The sequence below is a fragment of the Athene noctua genome, chromosome 4 (genome assembly GCF_965140245.1).
Source record: "Athene noctua chromosome 4, bAthNoc1.hap1.1, whole genome shotgun sequence".
Lineage (NCBI taxonomy): Eukaryota > Metazoa > Chordata > Aves > Strigiformes > Strigidae > Athene > Athene noctua.
The window spans coordinates 31,416,459-31,438,826 of NC_134040.1; the positions used below are offsets into that span (position 1 = coordinate 31,416,459).

Sequence of the window (22,368 nt, forward strand, 5' to 3'; positions counted from 1 at the left end):
AGGTGATACAATCTGCCACAGATGTACAGCACTGGGAAAAAATTCCTAGAGAGAAGGCCTCTTACTGCTGCGCAAAAAATATACACAATTATGAGAAGTAGCAGTGTACAACTTAGATCTTCTCCTCAACATAACTTTCAAATATAAATATAGAAGGTATATTTAAGATGACCAGCTGCTGATTCCTCTCACCTTCAAACCATTTCCCAGCCTTACAGATGTATTCCTTCCCTTCTTCCTCCAATTATCTGAACTCTGAGGAAATAGCTGACAAACTGACCGCATCTGGAGGTCGGATCCTGCTTCCCTGTGCTGCTGGAGCACCGGTGGTGGCTGGAGCCAGCTGGCAGTCAGCAGTGCCTTGGGCGTCCAGGAAGCATCCACTGCACAGCCAAGAAAGCCTCGGGGATGCAACTTCACAGCCCTCTGCTGATCACTGGCTTTTCCAAAGGACCCACCTGAAGTCTGCCATTTGTTCGTGTAACTTAAAACTCCTCTGCATTATAGTGGGAGAAGAACCAGCATCCATAACAAAGGAGGGATTGATGCATAAATATAAGTCATCGTCTTTCTTTCACTGTTAAATCTGTCACCTACAGCCTATGGTTCACTGTGATAACTACAGTGGTGATGATACATTGCAGGGATACTATGGAGCTTGAGGGAGTGTTGCTGATGGGTGGACGCTGCAGCTCTCTGAAGAGAGAGAGAGAGAGAGCCTATAGCAGGCTGAAGTAATTCCTGAGCAAGTGTTCACCAAAATGTTGTGGACCACCGTGCTTTCCTCACCTTTAAGCTGCTACACATGGTCACTGCCATGGGTTGGTCTACAGGCACGGCATTCATGCTGTGGCTCTTACTTGCCCCACAGGAAACTCCATATGGTAGCAGTGCTGGATATAAGGAATAAGATATTAAAAGGGACCTGTTCTGGCTGTTTACAGACATTAATTTCTCTCCCTTCCCACCTATATATCCTGATAGAGTGCAGAGCAAGTCTTGGCTTGTGCCTACTAAATCCCTCTTTGCCTGGCTTTGCTGCTAGTAACATTTCAGTCAATACATCATGGCTGGTGACACAGGGTGCCATGCAGAATTAGTGCCTCATCCTACCATGCACTGCAGACCCATGCATAGAGGATTCATAAAGGTTAATTGATGAAAGACTATTTGATGTTAAACATTTGCTAGTTCACTGACTTCCATAAGAGCTGTACCTCTGAGGTTAGTTAAATTTAGGATACATCTAAAAGTTGGGTAACTGTCACCCCAAAGGGGAACATGGCACAATGTACTGTGTGTCTTTGGGTGGTGTGACTGTCCTGCTGGAGTCCTGCTGTTGTTCATTAGCTTCATTGTCCAGCAGCACATCTGTAGGCCCTCTGGCCTCCACTGTCTCATGGGCACCATAATGGCCACATTCCTTATCCTTCACTTTACAAACACCTTGAAAGCCAAAACTGCACAGAAGAATATAACTTGAGTGCTGTGGAAGCCAAGATCCTACTCAGTATGCTGCAGGGCTATGCCATACACTCAGCCAGAAGTCTTCAGACCATGATTTCATGAAAACGTCATCTGCACCAGTCACCAAAATCGCTGAGCAAAGCTATTTTAAGTTATAAAAGTTTGCTGTTCAGACAAAGGAAAGGCCCTCTTTAAGGATCAGACCGTTACTCTCCCTTCCCTTATCTGTCTTGTAAAAGCCATAAAAAGGACCAGCCTGCAATGACAAGGCTGCAATGTGTCTCCTTCATGTTTCAGAGGAAGCTGAGGCTGAAAAGAAAGAGGTACATCTAATGTGCTTCACAGAGACATGCTGCAAGAGTGGACAACCTCCAGTTGTAGGGAATGTGCAGCACAAAAGGACATGGTGCCATGAGTCGGGACCTACAGAAGCACATCGCTGCCATGTCCCACAAGCTGTCGTAGGAGGCTCCTGTGCCACCACTGCTCACAAAGCAGACATGGCTGCTCCCTGCTTACACACAGCCTGCTCTGCCCAAATCAGTCACCACAGCAGCACTTTCAAAATGTGGCTGTATGGGATGCAGAAATAAGCACTTTCTTGTGCACTCTCTGGGACAAGGGAGCTGCTGCCTGAGGTCCCTGGAGCATGCGGCTGGGGAGCAGCAATGGCACCCCTCCCTCCTCCCCAGCGCTGCCCAGGCATGCTCTCCTTCCCCCTGACCTCACCAGCTGTGGGATTACCCGCACATCGCCTGCCCCTCCCTCCCAGCCCCCCCCAAATATCCACCCACCTGCCTCATACTTTCATCTCCTGCTAATTACCCAAAACAATTAGCCATGAAATCCCCAAACCAGATTTAGAATTCAGTTATGCTGAATTGACAAGAAAATTAGACCAAACTCCAAGCCCGGTCATAAGATATGTTGACATTTAAATATTTATTATAACACCTTACGCAGATACAACTGGAGAGCTACCAATTTATGTTTTAGCAGAAAATGTGAACTCCAGTTATTTTTTCCTAAGCAATGTTATTGATGTCATCAGTGCTTCAGCTGAGCATGTGCTGCTTTGCAGGATTCACTGACAGGATGAATTAATGCAGTCATAAATGCATCCTCAAAATAATTTAGGCAGAGTTTATACTTCTGTTTAGAAAGTACCTTGGTAAAATTTAAAAGTTTTCTTTCAATCAAGCCCAATCTACCCCCCCCCCCCCAAAAGATACTATATGGGTTTGGTAGCTGGTAGGGATGCAGTAAAAGTGCTTATGACATAATTCAATCCCATATTGGAAAAAGTCATCTACACCTTTAAAGATAGCTTGGGAGGTACCACTATAAAGGCAGCCACAGTGGATGTTGTAGAAGCACATTGATATCAACAGAAATTCCTCCTGAAGTCAAAAACCTATGTGTACTTCAGGCCTGAATCTCAGCAAGCTGCAAGGTGGTGGCCATTGCTTTATTCTGTTGATTTCATGCTGGTTTGAAGTAGCACTAAAGACTAATAAAATTAGGTTGTTCTGTATTTAAAGACTTGGCTATTTTTTCCTGAGAATCCTGACTTAAAATCTTCTTTTACTCTAGATAAGTCCTAGCAACTATACCCACACTAAACATCATTACTTCGTATATACTCTGGAAAGTCTGAATTATCTTTTGTTATCTCCTTGGAGGCAGTGACTCAGATAATGGTCTTGGTGATATTTGGTGACACAGACCAACACCTGAACGCCTGCCAAGTAGTGCTCGAGTTTCTCTGACAAAGGGAAGGCTTGAGCCGCATCCCTGCCTGTGTGCAAGAAGGGCACAGGCTGGACATTTCTCACTGGGGGTCAGAGGAACTGTCCCCCCTTGGTGCCGAGCTGGTTTGGCTTCTTGATTTCTCAGGGCAAAGGAAAGGCAAAGAAAGCCCTTCCCTTCTTGGAATGACAAACCCAACGATAGTATTAGAATAAAATTCTGAATGGGAGACCCCACGTGGATGTAACACGAAGGAGGCAGCTGAGGGGTGGGCAGGCAGTGAGGTGAGCCCCGGAGGGGAACCGGGGGAGCGAACGGGCAACTGCAGGGAAGTTGTTTCCGGGTTACCGGAGGGGACCACGGCCTAAGCACCGGCTTTGTCTCTCCCCAGCGCTGTTAAACCTGCGGTAGCTTCCCCACGGCCTCCGGATCTGAACGCGGAAAGTGATGGAGGCAGCGCAGACGATGAAAGATGCGCAACTCCCCTTATTTTGGCAGCCAGCTGCAGGGACAGAGCGCAGCAACCACCACTCCTCGTCCCGCGGCGTTCCCCCGCCGCCCGGTTGGGCGGGCGCCGCTTTCCCCGGGGGCGGGAAGAGGAAGGGGAGGTGCCGCCGGCGCGGTGGGAGGCGGGCCGGACCGGGCTGGCCGGGGCGATGCGGGCGGTGCTGGCCGCCGCTTGGGCCCTGCTGGCCGCCGCATTCCTGGCCGCGCTGCTGGTGCTGCGGTGGCAGCAGGCCCCGGCGCGGCGGCCCGGTGGCGTCGTCTCCGGCCTCTTCCAGGATCTCCTCCGCTATGGGAAGACGAAGCGCGGCGGCGGGCAGCGCCCGGCCTGGCTGCGCCGGCTGCAGGTGCCCAAGAGGTGAGGGGGAGCTGGGGGGCGAGGCCGGCCCCTGCCGCCGTGCCAGTCACTGGGGCGCGGCGGGCCCTGCGCCACGGCGGCACAGGAGGAACTGTAGGCGCATTTCGGTTAACTCAACTGAAGATGTAGAAAATGTGCAAATAGCATTGCGTAGTTTTATTTGAGCTCGGTTTGGTTGTTGTTTGGTTTTGGTTTTGGTTTTTTTTTCCAGAAGTGTTATTCTGCTTTTATGGATGGGGAACTGAGGAGCATAGAGACTAAGATCATACAGAGTCCATATATTCCAAATTGGAACAAAAGCCTAATCCCCTGAATCCTAGTCCCATGCAGTATCTGCAAAACAAACCTTCTGGCAAAACTCGCGTGAGGGAGCTGGGAATATGGATTCCTGAGTGTGACTGTGCAAATATACTGCAGCTTTACTGTCTTAAACCGATTCTCAGTTGTTATCTCCTTTCTTCAAGGTTTCTTTTTAAAATGTGATTTAGCAACATGTTAACACAACGATCTGGACCCAGCATAAACAGTCTCTAATAAGGCAAAAGAACCGTTGCATTATCCAAACACATCTCTTAATAGATGTTTAATAGGATGAAAGAGGGGGGAAAAAAACGTTTACAGCTTTCTGTACGTGTTACTGGTATTTCATCGGTTTTGATCAGCCAAGGTTCATGGCTATAACTAGCCTTTGACTTGAACATAGGCATGACAGGATCTTGCAAGGCCAGCAGGGCAGGACCAGGAGGCTACTTAACCCAAAGATCAGATCACCTCTATTGTATTGATCTTGCTATCACTGTCATATTTTTATACACGTAACTTTCAAACCAAATGTTTAAAAAGAGCTTTATGACACAGCATGTTATTAATGGAACGTTTGTAATGTAGTATCATTGTTATCAGGCTTCTGGTTACAGAAAATAACCAGGGATGTATTTAAGCTATGTGGTACCCTTAGTGAAAATAAGGCTCATAAAGGCTTTGTCTTGATTTCAGTGTGCTGCAAAACGGCACGTTCTTAAGGTAGGTTCTTGTTTGAGTTGAGCTTTCTCCAACAGAAGTTTCCCACCACCCCTTAGGGAAGATGGTGTCTGAAGAATGTGGCTTTTTTGGGGAATTGGTCTTGAGCTCTCAACATTTAGAAAGTGTTTCTGTTATTTGAGCAGTTAGTGAACCCATAACCGTGGTAGCTGAAAGAAGAGAGAAGATCCTGAAGGTAACTGTAGAGGCATTTTCTGTTTCTATTCATCTGCATCTTCTTTCCAAACAAGCACTGTATTTTCACTAGCCTGGGCTTGTTTTTAACTGTGCCATTCCATCTTGTCAAATGTTGTGATTCATTTTGGGCTTGTTTGGCAAATGGTGAACATTCCTCTCCTTGAGGGATGACGCATGTACTTACTGCAGTGCTGGATCACTCTGTAGGTCAGATACATCCTCAGCATAATCAGGATTGCCGAAAGCTCTTGGGGCATAGCTCTCCTAAGTTGTCAGGGCTTGTTTGTGCTGGTAGCAAAAAGCAACACGTGTGAAGAAAGGTCTCTTGTTAGTGATGAGACAGTATTCTACTGAGTAACAGGAGAGCAGGGAAAGCTTGAAACTTTGGAGGTGGCAATGAGTTTTTATCAATATACAAGTTCTATTTGTTCTCTAAGCAGAACATGAGGGAGAGGGGCTAAATTTTACTTCTGTTGCAAATCAGCAGAGTGAGTGTTGCTGACTCTGCTTGGTAGAAGAAACCAAGGAAGGAGAAGTGATCATCTGAAGGGACTACCGACTGCTAATGGGCAAGGTGCTCTGGAGCATGGCAGGGATGCTTGCTATCTCTGTGGTTCTGACTTGGCCTTTGTATTGCTGTTGAACCCGAGCTGCTCTGGGAGGGGATCACTTTATCTGGTTTCACTAAGGGTCTTGTACCCCTGCACTCCCCCAGAAGAAAAGTTTGCATGTTCCAGGGAAATAATGGTCTTCTCTGACTATACAGTTACATCCTCATTTTGTACCAATAGTTACATTGTCAAGACAAGGCCATCAGCACCTTCCCATGGTACCTATTTAATCTCTTTGCAGGTGTTTCCGGAGGTCCTATTTTTTTATTCATAGCCAGAAGGACTTGCAGTTTTAAAAGCAAAATGAAGTACTGGATCACTTAGTTTGAGCTGGATATTGTAGGCTGTTTAACTCATCGGGTTACCCATCCTGACTGTAATGTCTTGCGTTTCAATAATGCATAATGTACTTTTATAAGCGCATTATGGGTCTGGGGGATTCTTTCTTTTCTTCAAAAAAACATGCGATCTTGCCTTGTAATTACCCAGTGGTATTGGTGGTCTCTCCTTTTTTTCTGTATGACTGTTGCAGACCTGGAATTTGCAGAGGGATGAGATATTTTAGTGTACAGTGAGTAATTACTTCTGGGTGCCTTTTACTGTCTGCAATTGTCACTTAGGAACTTTTACATGTCATGTAACGCATGCACTAGAACTGAGGAAAGTGGGAGTGCTGCTAGGTGCAACAGCCTGGAAATGCCCAGAAAATTAATTTGGATGTGCTTTCAGTGGTGTAAATTGCAAAGAAAAAGTTGTGCACATGATTAATTACAAGCATTGAGGAATACCTTTGCAATGTGTAGCTTGCACTTTCTTCTCTTCAGTGCAGCTATGGTTAGTAAAGTAAGCTAAATTAGAGGTTATTCCAGGCAGCATTTTGCTGGAGGAAGAAGGCATTAGGGTTATTCCTGCTTGGTACCACTGGAGTCCCAAGTCCTCTACTTACTTATGTGGGGACCACAAGGGAATGTACTCGCCATCAGGCAAGCATGGCCTGCAGCTACATTTCCAACTAAGGAACAATGACAGCACTAATGAAGACCCCTTTTGTTCCCACAGGTGGTTTACTCACTTTTATGTGGTTTCTGTGCTCTGGAATGGCTTTCTGCTGATCTGGCTTTTTCGAGCCGAGTTCCTCAGAGGGTCGCTCCCATCATGGATTCAGCACATGCACCATGCTCCTGGCAGAGATTCTCAAAGTGAAGACACCGGCAAGTATTCCAGCTATTATGATGCAGCCATATAAATGTTAGAAAGGTGCACTGCCATCCTGTGCCGAATTTGTATTCTTCAAGTGCTACTTGATCAGTTGCTTTTAAACGAGGCTTCAAGTGACTTTCCTGGAATACCAAGTCCCTTTGTCATTATTCAAGGTAGAAACTATTCTAATTTATGGATATGATGGCTTTCATCAGCCCTTTTAGCAGAAAGGGCCATTAGCACCTTCTAGAAGTAATCTTACTGTGGTCAGCAGTGCCTCACATGTACCAATATTTTCCCCAGTGCTCAGTTAATTTAAAATGAGGGTAAAATTTTGCTGGGGGGAGGGGAAGAAATAGCCTTTTTGAAGCACTGTCAGGATTAAATTGTTTCTATCTGTCTCAAAGTTGCTGTTTTTTATCTGCGAGCAGATAGTGAGCACTTCTCTGCGTTCCTGGTTCTCCTGCTGCTTTGGCTGCATAGCTGTCGAAGACTTGCAGAATGCCTCTGGACCAGTGTGTTTTCCAATGGTGTCATTCATATTGTGCAGTATTGCTTTGGACTTGGTTACTACATTGCCGTTGGCTCAACTGTGCTATGTCAAGTGCCTACTGATGTCAGGAATGGTAAATACCTGCTTAGTTATTACCAAAGATGCATTTTTTCTCCTATTTGTTTCCATCATGGAAAATGGTTTCATAGAGGGCTGCTTGTGCGAGAAGTGTGATAACTGATGAGACCTAAAAATACTTACTGGCATAGTTGAAAGTAACTACATTTCAGTATACCACATAATCAACCAGCATTATACAGAAACACAGACACACTTTCATGTTAACAATCCCTGTAATTTCCTTAAAGACATCTCCCGTAGATACTTTCATGATCATTACCGATCGTTTTTGCATTAAGATACATATGCTTTATGAAAGACAGTAATAGTTACCAGTTCTCAAATGCCACTACACAACTTCAGTTCTCAAACTGGAGTTTGTTTTTTTGTTGTAAGATTTCCTGTAAGGTCAGTCTGCAATGCTGCCCTGGCCACCTCATTTGTTTTCCATATAGAACTTGCCAGTGCTCTGCCTTGCATCAGTCAGTCTCTTCTTTTCCTCAGTACTGTAATGTCTCCATTACTACAGCAGAAATTTAAAATATATGACTTGTTTCTGCCAACACATTCCACTGAGTCTCACAACTGAGCTGTTATTCCCCTGCACAGATGAACCATGAGCTGGTTGTAGCACTTCTCCCATAACTAATTTTTGTAGGGTGGTCATTACCAAGTATGTAACTTCAGTGAAGTTTTTAACCACTTCCAACCACATCAGCTCTAGTTTAGTCCAGTGATTTTTTTTAAAAAGAACCTTCAGATCTCCTATGTGTAGATAAAGCCTTTTTCTTTCTTTCTGGACCTGTCTTCTACCTTTCACATCTTGTAGGTTCTTGGAGACGGTGTATTGGTTCGTACATTGGAAATCATCCTTAATACAATTAACTTCTTTTTAAGGCTTAAATGGTTCACAGTGTGCCTCTGTGTGTGTAGGTGTATATATGTATCTCACTCACTGTGAACGCAACAAACAACTCTGTACTTTTATGTTGACCTGAGCTATGACAACATCTTTGATTTGGATGATAAGAATTACAAACACCGTTTAATATTGAGGTCTTAGACTATCAATTATGTATTGGTCGTACATCATGCTGAACCTCAAGCTACTGAATTAAAAACTAGATATTTTTAGTATAGAGCGGTTAAGGGAAATGAACTATCAGCTGAGCATTTAAGTGATGCAGGATTTAAAAGCATCTTTAAAGGTGTTAGAGGCTCACTACTAGAATTTTGTGAGACAGTAACATTTTAAAAATGTGTTTGATTTTTGGGATGATGCTTAGGAAGGTGTTTCCCAGCCGTATATTAATGAAACACTTTCATTCAGGAAAAGAGCTTTCTGTTCAGATCTGCTGGTATCACATTGTAGGAGTTACAATGTACATTTGGGCCTCTCTTCACCAGCACAGATGTCTTGTGATTCTAGCTAACCTTAGAAAAAGTAAATCAGGTAAGATGTTTCATTTCTGCTAACCATTTCCTTAAGTAATTTTTTCCTTTCATTAGGCTTCTGTAGCTTAACCTTAAAACACGAGTATTTTTCAGCTCCTGTAATGTGGTGCTCTAAGACTTTCAGTAGATTAAATGAGGCTGTTTGGAAAAGAGATTGGATGGCTGAATAGGGGGAATGTGTATCTGTATGTATAGTTTTATAGAATTAAAATGAAGGTCTGTCTTCTAGTATCCTAAGAACAGACATGTGCTAATGCTTAGAACTTGTGCCATTCCTCAGGGACCTCACTTCTGTCTCCATGTGGGCTAAAAATAGGTTTCCTTACTCTGTATTTGCACAAACAACCAGAGGTGACATCTGATTTCATTAAGAAGTGCAAAGCTGCCAGATCAGATGGAGGTGGATGATGATAACTTCAATAAGCATGTTGTTCTGTAATTGTGACTAGAAAAGTTTATTTAATGAATATTGTTCTGAACTAATTTCTTTTGTTTGCTTGCAGAAAAGGTCATAAGTCTGAGCCACAGTATACCTTTTGGAGACTGGTTTGAAGCAGTTTCTTGCCCTCATTATTTTGCAGAGCTCCTCATATACGTGTCTATGGCCATCACACTTGGATTTCACAATGTGATATGGTGGTGTGTAGTGATGTGTGTTCTTTTTAACCAGGCACTGGCTGCTGTTTTGAGTCATGAGTTCTATCAGAAAAACTTCAGCTCCTACCCAAAGCATCGAAAAGCATTTATACCGTTTGTTTTTTAGACTTTCTTTTAAAGCATCTTTAGTATATATTGGGAAATATTTTCTAGAAGGGAATTAGAGATATACAGTTTATTAAAGCTGAGGTAAAATCACACATTTTATCTAATTCTAGCTTAAAAGCTCATAACTTTAATGATAATCTTATCCACGTTACCAGTTCATGTGGGGCAGTGCAAGGTCTCTGCATATCATCTAAGCTAAAAAAAGATTTACTCAAGACCTTAATTCAAACTGAAGAGATGCTAATTGTCTCTTTTCTGGTTTATATTTATATCTTAAGCGTAAAACATTTGCTGTTGTGCAGCAAGCCCAAATAGAAATACTTGAAAACTGTAGTGAAATGAGGGTGCAGGGAATCATTTGAACTACTGTATTTCATGCCTCGTCTAATATTTAAGCATATTTTTTCCTAGTCTCTTTTCTTTGAATCACTTCAGAGGGAGGCAGACTGTGTATTGTCTTTCTGTGCTTCCCTGTTGGTAATTAAAACCAGCCACTGCTTTATAACTGCAAGCACAAAAACCGGTGGAGAAAGCTGCAGTGGACGAATGACTCATGCTCAGCAGTGGAGATAAACAGACCCATTCTCTGCATTATCTCTGCTGCACCAAACTGTTTTCATTCATTGATGAAAACTCCTTGTTTATCCCTGAACTGGGGAAATCGTGGAAGATTTTCTGTCTGGAGAGACAGTAGAAGAGAATTTGCAGAAAATGAATGGTTTTGGTTATGGTTCCGTCACCCTTACAGCGCCTTATTGGAATCCCTTGTGGGTTAGAGAGGGCAGTTATGCAGGATGACTGTAACCACAACTACACTTTTTTTAAACCCTGTGAGAGCAGATGTAATGAACTACCAAGGCAGAGAACAGACAGCAACCAGTATCTGACAAGCATTGCAAAGAAGTTCTTTACTGGGGCGATGATGTCACTCAGCACAGTGATTTTTTGCACTTAACCATTGAGTATTTTGATCGTTTTCATGATTGTGGAGTGAATGATCAGTTTGTGTGACGTAGCGTACAGATGCCAGTGTTCCGGTGTGTTTTCTTACATGTGTATATGAGAATAATTTTTATATACTGAAGTATACCTTATGAATGATCTAATTAAAAGAGTTTATTACACCTTCTGTTTCTCTTTTGTATAATGTTTCAAAATTGAGTTCTGTGTTTGCAAACATGAGCAATAACTTTGCACAGAAAGTTGTGCCTCTTCTGCCTCTTGCAACTCTCTTTCCACTGATGCTTCTGTAGCCTCGGTTCACCACAGCATTCAGAAACAACCCTGTCTCCGGACCGCATCTTTCCATATTTTTTTTTTTTTTTAAAGAGATTCTCGGAGACTCCTTGAGCCTGCCTCTAAGCGTCCACCTGTTTTACTAGCGTTGCGTTCTTGGTCCCGTTTACTAGACTGTGAATTGCTTCTCGGGGAGTGTGTTCCTATCCTTGCCCCGGGAAGAGCAGGGGGGTGCACGGCCCTGCGGGGGTCCCGGGGGAGAGCAGGGGGATGCACGGCCCTCCTCGGGTCACGGATACCCAAAGCGCTGCTTCGTACCTGGGTGTTTAGAGACCTGGCTGTGGCCAGTCCCTTCCTGTACAATTTTTTTGCCTTCTTACGCAGCCGCTTCCGTCCCTCGGCGCCCTTTCCCTGCCCGCAGGCAACTCCGAGCGGAGGCGGGACGCGCTTCGACTCGCCCGCTCCCCCGAGAAAGCCGCACAGCCGCCCTGCCGCTCCCCGCCCGCGGCCGGGAGCCGGAGAAGGGGGAGGAAGCCAAGGCCGGTGTCTCCCCGCCGGGGCGGCGGCGCTGCCCGGCCGCAGCGGGACCCGCAGGGGACGGCTCTCGCCGCTGCCCGCCGCGGGGGGCGGGGCGAGCGGCCGCGGCGGCCGCAGCCAATCGGCGCGGCGCGGCGCGGCCCCGCCCCCCCGGGCCGGGCCGCTACAGGAAGCGGTCGGGGGACGGTGGCGGGGCCGCGCGGCCGGGGCGCTGCGAGCAGGCGGTGACGCGGCGCCTTTAAGAGGGGCCTCGTGCCCTGCTGCCCCCCGCAGCACCGCGCTCGCCGCCATGGGCTCCCCGCCGCTCCCCCGGGCCGCCGCGCTGCTGCTGGCCGCGTCGCTGCTGCTGCTGGCGGCCCCGGCGGGGCTGCGGGCCGCTCCGGAGGAAGAGCCCGCCAGGAAGAAGGAGCCACCGCCGGCGGCGCAGGGAGCCGAGCCGCGGGCCGAGGTGAGGCGGGGCCGGGCCGGGCCGCACCGGCTGCCTGCACAACTCTCTCCTCCCTCCGCCGGGCCACGGCGGCGGGAGCGGCCCAGTCGCTCCCCGCGGTAGCTCCCAGCCGGTGAGGCGGCCCGGCCTGCAGGACGCCTGGCCTGTCGGAGGCTGAAATTTCCCCCTTTAGCAGAAAAAGGGAAAGCTGCAGGGCCACCTTAAAAGGCGGCTTTCCCTTTTTCTGCTAAAGAGGGGAATTTAGGTCCGACGTGAAAAATGGGCTGATGCTTTTTTTTTTTCACCGGGTAAATATTGTCGTGCCCCACTTGCTTGCATGCTGAGGGGGGGAACCCACCTCTCCATGTCTGCCTCACAGAAGCAGATAAAAGCACGCTTTGTTGTGACTCAAAGCCTGCTAGTTTTTCCTGAATATTTAAGATTAATTTCTTTGCGTTCAAACTTTTTAAATGGTATTCTCGCTTAGGGGATTCTAGTACCAGGTGATCACACAGGGGGATGAAAAAGTTATTAACATATGGCTTGATATAGCATGTAGAGCACGCCAAGTTTTCAATAACAAAACCAAAAATTTACAGTGCTGCTAAATGTGAAGGAACTCTGGGAAGTCATTGTCAATCATGTAGAGCATGGGAACTTTTGAATACCAAAAACTTCCAGCACTGCTGAAAGTGGAATGCTGGGAAGCTGCTGTTAAAACACGTTGCAATCTGTCTCTGCTGGTAGATGTGCTGAAACAAGCTTTCTTAGCCATCTCCAGTCAAGCATGTGAACATCGACGTCCATGTTTTGGGTCTTGCTTTTGATTGTAGGTATCTTAATCGCTGTAAAAGCAAGCACTTCGGTGAGTAAGTGAGATCTGGAATGCACAGGTCCAGTTTGACCACTGGAAAGTCTTAAAGCTACTTTCCAACAACAGCGTGTACAAAGAAAGCTGCTGAAAACTTGTGCACAATTGTAACGTCGCTGAGATGCAAAGATTTTGCAAGGGAAGAAAGTGATTCTGACCACTTTTGAAAGGACTTTGTATTTCTCCTAAGGTATCCCAACTGCCCAATTTTACTTTGAAGAATTTAATTCTTAATGTTTATATCAGAAAATTGCTTGTTTGATTAAAGCCATAAGTAAATGGCCAGGGATTATAAATACGGAAATATTGGAGCCGAACTAAAGCAGCTTTCCCCATGTTTGGTTGTAATAGTGGTTCTCATGTTCTGGTGATAGTGTGCATGGTAAAGTACTAATTTAATCAATGCATGAGCTTATCTTCCTGCAAAGTTCCTGACTAGCAATTTGGGGTAGGTGGCAGCCAGTAACTAGTTAATGATCACTAATGCTGTGCGAGAGGTGTATACTTAAATGTCACACTATGCAGTATGGTATGACAGGAGAAATACGAGCCTCGGTACTTCTGTGAACTAACTATTTAAGCCTAATTAACTAGTGAGTTTTTTGTTGTTTTTTTCCCCTTCCTCTTACAGAAGGGGTCCTCGCAGGTTGCTCCAGTTCATATTGTCAGTGAAGAGTCAGCTGACAAGACTAATTTGGGCTTTATTCATGCGTTTGTGGCTGCTATATCGGTCATCATTGTATCAGAACTGGGGGATAAGACCTTCTTCATTGCAGCCATCATGGCAATGCGGTACAACCGTTTGACAGTACTGGCTGGTGCTATGCTTGCCTTGGGACTGATGACATGTTTATCAGGTTAGCACTCTTTTCTTTTTGTTTCATCTCTTAAAGTGTTCTGGGTATGTATTTATCAGTAAATCTTAATTGAAATTAAAATGAAGGTAGTAGGTATATGCAGTTATCTGTTGTGAAGAGATTGTGAAGGCTTTCCTAGGGACCATAGCTTAGATTTGAGATTTGAATATTTGGACTCTTAGCTCTGCTGAGGTATTTGTGCTCCCTAGACCTCAATATGACTTTAAGGAAGAGGAATGGAGTTGGGAGCCTAAGCACTTGCTTTGATTTTTTTGGGCCACTAGTTTCCTTTTTATCTTTAGCTCCTGTTAAATTAGTGTGCCTAAAGGGAATGTGGGAGTGACTTCTGTTTTTTCTCCTAAGGCAAAAGATTCTTAATATGATGATAAATTTCCCTTGTCTGACTTGATCCCTGTACGTGTAGCTCTTTGGATTTGTGCTGGGAGCTGCATTTGTGGAAGATGACATTCTGCCACGATCATTTGAGATGGGTAGTACTGACAGCCGAGGGCTGGGCGGGGAAGTGAAGTGTCAGGTGCCACTTGAGGAACCTGTAGCTGTGGGTGTTTATGTAGCAATGACCATAAAATGGAGCAGCCTTCAGGTATATCAGATGCAGCATAAATTTGTTGTATGTGTGCTCATTTCTAACCATGCCCATTTCAGAAATAATTGAAGTAGTGTTTGTTGTGGAGCCTTTTTTTCTTTTCTTTTTTCTTCTCTCCTCTCTCCACTGCCTTTGTTTTATACAAGCTGTGTCTGGAAGTTTCTGGGGGTTTTGCCCAGCTTGATTTCATGAAAACATGCTCACTTAAACTCACTAGATCCAAGTAGTGACTAGTTGGGGTGTTTTTTCAAGCTGTGCTTGACAAAATAAGCTGCCTTACCATTCTGGTTATTTCATTATGTCTGTGCTTGTTTCTGCAAGTAATGCTAACAAAAAAAAAGGGGGGTTTGTATAGTTCTTTGCATTGGTTTACTTTAGTATTTTCAGTCTTTAAAAAGAAGTTTAATTTAACTTCTGGCTTATTTAGCTGTGCAACTAATACTGTTATTCATGTATGTATTTGCCATGTTTACTAACAGTACAGCTCAATTTCTGTCTCATAGTCTTACTTTTGGTGGTGGCAGTGAGGATTAATTTCCAGATCCATGTGGTAATTTCTGAGTGTGGTTTTCAACTAAGAAAGTGTGTGCAAGAAAACACATATGGTAATGAGCTTCCTTTTAGCTAATTGCATGTGGAGTAAAACACAGGAACAGTTGTGAGCATGTGGTTCAAGCACTGAATGTTAGGTGTGGGATTTTAATTACTCTCATTTATACAGGCCTTTTCTGTCCAAAAACATTTAACTGGTCTTACTTTGTGAAGAAGTAAGTACTTTGTCCTGGATACCTATTTCTTCTTGTTTGAGAACTAGTTTTTGCTGAGTTTGAGTGTCTTCAGTACATGTAAAAGTAGATGCACTGTGGAGGTAGCTTTTTGGTGTTTGAGTGGGATCAGAGCTTTTAAAGTAAAGGAAGATCAAAGTTGGTCACATGTGTTTGGGGTGAGTGTGGGAGACAAGGGAATAGTAATGTGCAGGTATTTGCACTTGGCAAAAGAAGACAGACATGGATTTACACAGCTGGATGATTTGTGGGTATGTCTAGTAGATTTAACTTGTAGAAAATCTTATTCTAACTTTATCTGTGAAATGAAATTTTTGGAAAGAGATGCTATCCAACATGTACTCATATATAAAAATGGAATTAACTGGACTGGCTCTTGAGGATAGCAGCACATCACCTTTGCCTGGTATACCTTGTCTGCATTAATGGACTTCAGTGTCTGGCGTGACCAGTAATGGTTGGAGTTTCTGGAGTGTCAATATCTTGGGGGGGGGGGGGGGGGGGGAAGAAAATTATATAAAACTAACAAAAGATGCAATATTTATTTATCAGTGGATGTTTGAATTGCAGACTTTGTTAGTAAGCATTTCTTAGATGTGGGAAAAACAATTATAATCCTCATGCTTATTTTTTTAAATGACACATTTGTTTTCTTTCCAGTTTTGTTTGGCTATGCCACCACAGTTATTCCTCGTGTGTACACATACTACGTGTCAACAGCACTGTTTGCAGTTTTTGGCATCCGAATGCTTCGTGAAGGCTTGAAAATGAGTCCAGATGAAGGTCAGGAAGAGCTGGAGGAAGTTCAAGCAGAAATTAAAAAAAAAGATGAGGAAGTAAGTCATAAACTTTTTGCTGATTATAGCTGATGAAATAGTTACAGCCGTGAAGCTGCAGAACAGCACTGCTTAGTTGGGGTGTTCAGCTGTGTCTGTGATGGATAATCTGACACAGAAAACAGGTGGTAAATGGGACAGAAGTAGTTGTTTCAACAGGTGATTCCAGTTCTGTAGCAAGCCTGGCTTTTCAGGAGAAAGGGAACTTTCTCCGTAGAGTGGAGTTTTTTGATTAGTTTTGTTTTTTAAAATGCATTACTAGCAGAGAGGACATCAACAGTTTACTCCTGCCTCAGCTTTTATTTCTTTTTATGGTCAGGCAGATTAATGCTGAGGTATACAGGGTTGCAGCAAAGTTCTGTGTTAGAATAACTTCCTAAATATACTGACCCACTCCTAAGGAATAGTGTAGAGTATTAATCTTATTTCTTTTAAGATTTTTCTTTTCATTAATTTTATCAAATGCACCACTTGGGAAGAAGGGGATCCCTGTTTGAAAAATAGGAGGAAATCAACAGGTGTTGTTCCTACTGAAAGTGCTGTGATGGTGCAAACAGTACAAGATGGACAATAACTGGAGGTTAGAGGTCATTACAAGTCTATATATGTGCGTATAGGTACACACATGTGTGCTTATATGTAGTTTGTTCTTTTAAATGATGTCTAATATAAATAATACATTGATAATGCAGCAGTCAGTGACAAATAACATTCCAGATACTATATGACTAGCTTTACTGTTTAAATATTTTATTTGGGTTGTTTAGGTGACATTTCTAATGTTATGGTTGGTTGTTGTTTTGTTTTGTTTCCCTTCTTTGCAGCTTCAGAGAACTAAACTGTTAAATGGTCCAGGAGATGTGGAATCAGGGCCAGGCACCACTATGCCTCAGAAGAAGTGGCTACATTTTATTTCTCCAATCTTTGTTCAAGCTTTTACTTTAACATTTTTAGCAGAATGGGGTGATCGTTCCCAATTAACAACCATAGTCTTGGCTGCCAGAGAGGTGAGTTTTGCGGAATGCCTGCTGTTCTGCCCTTTTTGGGTTGCTTGCAGAGAAGTGGGAGAGACAAAATACTCTTGTAGGAGGTATCAGACTCCTGCTGCCTTGCTGTGCCTTACTTAGGGTTACAGCTCTGCCAAGACTTCAAAATAAATGAACTGAAGCCCTGTGTAGTATGAAAACTATTGTTACATGATGGGGACTGCACAGGCATTTCTGGAAATAGTGGGTTTATATCATGCAGCTGAATACAGTTGGTTTTTGTTACAGAACAGATATTTCTTTCATCTGTGTGTTCACACAGTTTTAACGCAGTATCTTTGAAAAGAGACCTTCATCCCAGCAAACTCGCAGCTGTTAAAAAGATACCTCTTTTTAAAAATCTAAGTGAATATGGTATAGTGTATAGAACTAAAATAAACTCTAAACTGCTGTGCAGTAAGTAATACTGTAAATGAAATTATATTCAGCATGATGACTGGAGTGTATATAACTGTATTATATTTAAAGGAAAATTAAGGTTTACAGTCAGCCTTTTAATAAACATAAGTATCTTGCCTGTGCTCTTTCATGCATTGAGATAATTTACATTTTTTTCCCTAGGACTCATGCTTCCTTCAGGGCACTTTCAGACCTTCCCTAGGGATAAATCAGGGCTGTGTAATGAAGGAGGTATAATCTGTAGGAACCTCTTGTCTCTATTACAGTATAGGGAAGGTGCTTAGAGCTAACAAGGCCGGGAACAGCAGGAGCGAGGATGATCTCATAGTTCAGGCAGTTATGTGCCGTCTTGGAAAACAAGGAATCATTACTGCCTCTGCTCAAGCTTTTATATGATGCTGGGCAAGTTGCTTAAGCCCATCTTTTCACAGGTGGTGGCTGACTTCCGGTTTGCATTTTGTGAGAGTCCCATTAGGAAGTGTCCATCAGAGCCTGTGGTCTGATCTGTGCAGTGCTGAGCATTGCAACCAAAGACTGTGGGATGTTGTGACTTAAGCAGATGAAGTGTTTGTATAAATGCTACAGAAACAAATGCTACAAAAAATGAATTGAAGGTAACTTGATCTTGGCCTTCAAAATCAGTGAATGATTATGATCTGGATCTTTTTAAATTTTATCTGTGGGATTGTTTTATACCCCTTTTTTCATAATATATTTATGTAAAGCCTTGTCTGTTGAGTAGTAAGATACATAGCAGGAGCATTACATAAATGCTTTTGAGGAAAGAAGTTATGTTTATGCAGAGATTTGAGCAAATCAGCTGTGACCATACATTCTTCAGTGAAAAGAAAACAAAATACTGCATGACTGTTCATTGAGTGAGTAGCATCCATCCTGTCACAACAAACAGGGCTTCTTTGGATGGGAAAAAAAGGGTGATAATTTGGCTGTCTCAGTGCATACACCAGCAGAATGAGTTATGTCTGTCTTCTAGGTCTGAACCTAATCCTGACAGCAGTTCTTAAGAACTTGATTTCACACCTTAATAGTTTACTGCGTATGAAAATTGTTCATCTGTTTGAGGAAACAGAAAGGAAACTCCTAGACTGGCTTTGCCTTGGGTGCTGTGTCTGAGCACTTCTGCTCCTTGGAGACACTCTGCTGAGGGAAGGTAACTTGTTACCTTCCAGGGATGGCTCTAGGGAATGGGGTGGAGGGTGAGATCCACCCTCTGCCTGTGGGGGCTGTGCAGATAACTGCCAACTGCAGGGAAACAGGGATTTCTGGGAACTCTGGGTCCTGATCCTGGAGGCAAGTGTGTTCTGCTGGCACAGCCCTGCTTCCAACCTGCACTTCTTGGTAGTTTTCCTACCTGTCCTCTGCTTGGTGCTTGCCACCTTTTCTAACTGGTTGACAGTTTTGGTTCTTTTGGACAGTCAGTATTGTGTTGTCTTCATACTATATCATTTCTTAGACAGTTTTGTTGTTTGCCTGTTAGAGATTTCATGCATTCCTCTTGAAGCCGAAAGTCTCACTTAAAGATGTGCAGGGGACTGAACTCCACTTTCCCTCATTTGTCTTTGTACAGCAGAAAGTCATGCCTTTGTTATCAGTCGTTAAAAGATTGTTTTCTGTTTCTAATGCTGAAGTGTTCAACATATATGTTGCCCTTAATTGTCTGGTTTGTAAGTAGATCTGAGAAACCTCTTTATATAGAGTTGTTCATGTGTTGAGTAGCTGCTTGTTATGCAGTGATGTGAAAGCTGTCATTGACAATAAACTTTGAAAAGAGTTTGTTATCCTCTAGACAAATTCTTTCATGCTTTCCTCTGGATGATTGGGGGGAGCAGAGTGTAGAGCACAAGCTTGTGGAACTGGACAAACTGGACAAAGGAGTCAGAATGTTTTAGCTGCTGAAGGCTTTAATTTGCAGTTCATGGATTTATTTTTCTTTCTTTATAATTAGATTGGTGTTCTTCCAGCTGATGCATACTGTGTTTCTCAACATCTGCCACCTTCCCTCGAGAGGTTGCTTAATTGTTTAAATACATTAGAGTGATTTCTGGATCTATATTTAACAACTTGAAGATGCTTCTTGGTTGAAACATGCCATATGCTCCTATATTAGTCAGGTTTAGGTTTAAGTCTGTCTTGTGAGCTGATGTGCATTGCTACTCGTCTTTAAGGCAGTGATGGAAAGCAGAGCAGAGTAAACACTGGAGAGTATCCTCTGTGCTTGACAGTGTGCAACCAGGGAATCTAGGCACTGCTCCTTCATGGCAGGAGGTTGTAGGACTAGTGGGTTTCCAACTGTGCTGATGCTTCCCTTTTATGTTTTTTTTTCTCAGGACCCCTATGGTGTGGCAGTAGGAGGAACGGTGGGACATTGCCTGTGCACTGGTTTAGCAGTCATTGGAGGGAGAATGATAGCACAGAAAATTTCTGTTAGGACTGGTAAGCGAAAACTCACTCCAATCAGAAAAATGCATTAATGCTGGTAATGTTTGTGCTGTAAGTTACTATGGGCTTGAGAACAGTGTTTCTCAGAACTTTCAGAAAAAACAGAAACTTTTTTTTGAGTCTGTGTCTTCTGCCTGCCTCCCTCCTTACCCCCCAACCCCCTGCTGTCAGCTCTCCTCATGGGGGGTGATGCTGGGCTGTGTCCCCTTCCTGCCAGGCAGAGTCTCTGCCACCACCCTGCACGGGGTGCTCCTAAGGAGCCTGGCCTTAATTGAGTTCACTGACTCTGATTTAAGGAATCAAAATGGGTATTGTCACTCCAGGTTTAAAGATGGACACAGGTGAAGCATATTTTGTTTCACTGTTAGCTAGTTTGTAGGTGACTAGAGGAAGAAAATACAGTATTTTGAATAGTTGGTGTTTGGTGTTCAACAGTGGATAATAGAAATTCTGTTGCCATTCTGAGTGCAGACCTTAAGGTGAGCAAGAGAATTGCATACTTACAAGTTACATCAGATGTATGAAAGCTTTAAAAGCTACTCTGTGGCTTAAATGTTGTGTTGTTTTGTTTTTATCATACCCGCTAGCTGTAGCAGGAAGGACCAGTAAGGTTACATTGGGTTGTTTGTTTTTCTTTAAATTAGTTTGCGGCTTGCTACAACTCTCAATTCTGTGATGTAGTGAGATTTCTTGCTCCCACGAAGGATTCTGTGAAGCTGCTTCAGAATATTTATTCTGTAGTGGCAGAGGTTGTAAAAAGCCAACTTCACTGCAAAAAGCAAAATGTGCATTCTGTCATGTTTGTTTGCCAAGGAAATTGGTGATGAAATGCTAATCTAACAATGATTTAATATGCTCCTAATAAGCTCTTTGCAGATCTTTGGCCACAGGAATAGCCTTATTAGGCTAGACCAAAGATCCGTCTAGCCCATTAGTTTGTTCAGAGAAGAATAGGAGAACATACACAGTGGTGCTTCCCCAGCATACTGTCCCAGCCTCTAGCCAATTGTGGCCACTGCAAGCAGTTAATATTTTTGATACCATATCTTTCAATATAGTTACCTAAAGTGTGAAAAAAATTCTAATTATTATGTCACTCTTAACTGCTAGCTTGCTCCAGCGTGAGAATATTGTATCTTGGTTTTCCCTGCACAGCCAAATATTCAACAGCAGGTGTCAACTTCTGTTTTATACTCGCTAAAGCAGTAAAACAAAACTTCCTTCTAAGAACCAGAATATATTCTTGTAGATGTGGTTAGACAGCAGGGTGGCATATCGGCATCCTGACACTGAGCTAGAAACAGTGTCCGCTGTTTGCTGCCTAAATTTTAAAGTAAGGTTATTTGGGAATCAGGCATTTAAAAAAAAATAATCTGTAATGTGTCATGGAAGATATTTAACTTTCAGTATCTAATTTCTTTTTGGTTTGTGTTTTCCTTTCAGTGACAATCATAGGAGGCATTGTCTTCTTAGCGTTTGCATTTTCTGCACTATTTATAAGTCCAGACTCTGGTTTTTAAAATTTTTCATCACTGCAAAAGAACAAGGATTGGAAGCATCAAGCAGCTATTCTTGTGCATTTTTGTATATAATGTACAGAATTATAGTTAAACAAGCACTGAAGATGAGACACTGAACTTCTTATAGTGAATGATTCATGGGACTGACACATTTATGGACAGCTTCTGCAGTGGAGATCTGCTTATTGTCTGGTTTGTTTATTCTGTGGTGCCTGCTCCCTTGGAGGGGTTTGCGTGGTTTTCTTTCTTGCTGGACCTGGGTCAGCTGAGTTTTGAGGATCTACTCTCGTAAGTGTCAAGGGTTCCTCTTCCTCTGTTACACATGGCTACCTTCCCTGTTTCTTCAAGAGCTGATTCTTAAGGCTTCTCGAAGCAGACTCTGTCTTGTTCCATGTTGCTCAACGGAAGGTGTTAAGGAAAAAACTGCTGGCTCCCACTGCCAGGGACTTTGGTTCCAGGGTGCACCCGAGGCTGGATAATCTCAACAACCAGAAACCTGGGAGCAGCTCCTGTACCACTGAGTGGCTGAGCCACTGACAGAGAATTTTATAAACTTAATTTAGAGGGAAAACTTCTTAATCAGGGATTTTTATCAGAAAATTGATGTGTGGTGATTAACAACCTACCGTGTTCAATATGCAGTCTCTCTGGAGCTAGTATTATTTGAGTTTTTTTTTACTTTTGAGATATTAAAGTATATGAAAAGTAATGAAATGGTCCAACTTAACAATGTTCCATTCCCAGGATTGACAGCAATGGAATTCTTAGATTTAGATATGTTCCTGTTTTTCTTTTTAGGAATAGAAATGTAATCTGGAAGACCATTAATAAAGCATAGTTATCTCCA

At 43.4% G+C, this 22,368-nt stretch overlaps 2 protein-coding genes across 2 annotated transcripts; both read left to right on the forward strand.

Annotated features, from left to right (window-relative positions):
* The first annotated feature begins 3,817 nt into the window (after window positions 1-3,817).
* On the forward strand, window positions 3,818-11,069 carry SRD5A3 (steroid 5 alpha-reductase 3). The gene is made up of 5 exons (XM_074904833.1): window positions 3,818-4,078; window positions 6,967-7,118; window positions 7,539-7,733; window positions 9,051-9,173; window positions 9,679-11,069. Exons 1-5 carry the CDS (start codon window positions 3,873-3,875, stop codon window positions 9,936-9,938), a joined length of 936 nt encoding a protein of 311 aa, XP_074760934.1. The 5' UTR covers window positions 3,818-3,872; the 3' UTR covers window positions 9,939-11,069.
* Window positions 11,070-11,875: 806 nt separating this feature from the next.
* Window positions 11,876-22,368, forward strand: TMEM165 (transmembrane protein 165). The gene is made up of 6 exons (XM_074903834.1): window positions 11,876-12,161; window positions 13,643-13,868; window positions 15,921-16,096; window positions 16,921-17,103; window positions 19,890-19,995; window positions 21,445-22,368. The coding sequence occupies exons 1-6, from the start codon at window positions 12,003-12,005 to the stop codon at window positions 21,519-21,521; spliced, it is 927 nt and encodes a 308-aa protein (XP_074759935.1). The 5' UTR covers window positions 11,876-12,002; the 3' UTR covers window positions 21,522-22,368.

What these genes read in the sequence shown, in the direction of transcription:
- SRD5A3 (XM_074904833.1), top strand. Translation starts at nt 3,873, where the DNA reads ATGCGGGCGGTGCTGGCCGCCGCTTGGGCCCTGCTGGCCGCCGCATTC. An exon ending in GCCTACTGATGTCAGGAATG is followed by an intron (nt 7,734 to 9,050) that starts GTAAATACCTGC and finishes ACTTTCATTCAG; the next exon opens with GAAAAGAGCTTTCTGTTCAG. An exon ending in CCTTAGAAAAAGTAAATCAG is followed by an intron (nt 9,174 to 9,678) that starts GTAAGATGTTTC and finishes GTTTGCTTGCAG; the next exon opens with AAAAGGTCATAAGTCTGAGC.
- TMEM165 (XM_074903834.1), top strand. Translation starts at nt 12,003, where the DNA reads ATGGGCTCCCCGCCGCTCCCCCGGGCCGCCGCGCTGCTGCTGGCCGCG. An exon ending in GAGCCGAGCCGCGGGCCGAG is followed by an intron (nt 12,162 to 13,642) that starts GTGAGGCGGGGC and finishes TTCCTCTTACAG; the next exon opens with AAGGGGTCCTCGCAGGTTGC. An exon ending in GAAAATTTCTGTTAGGACTG is followed by an intron (nt 19,996 to 21,444) that starts GTAAGCGAAAAC and finishes TTTTCCTTTCAG; the next exon opens with TGACAATCATAGGAGGCATT.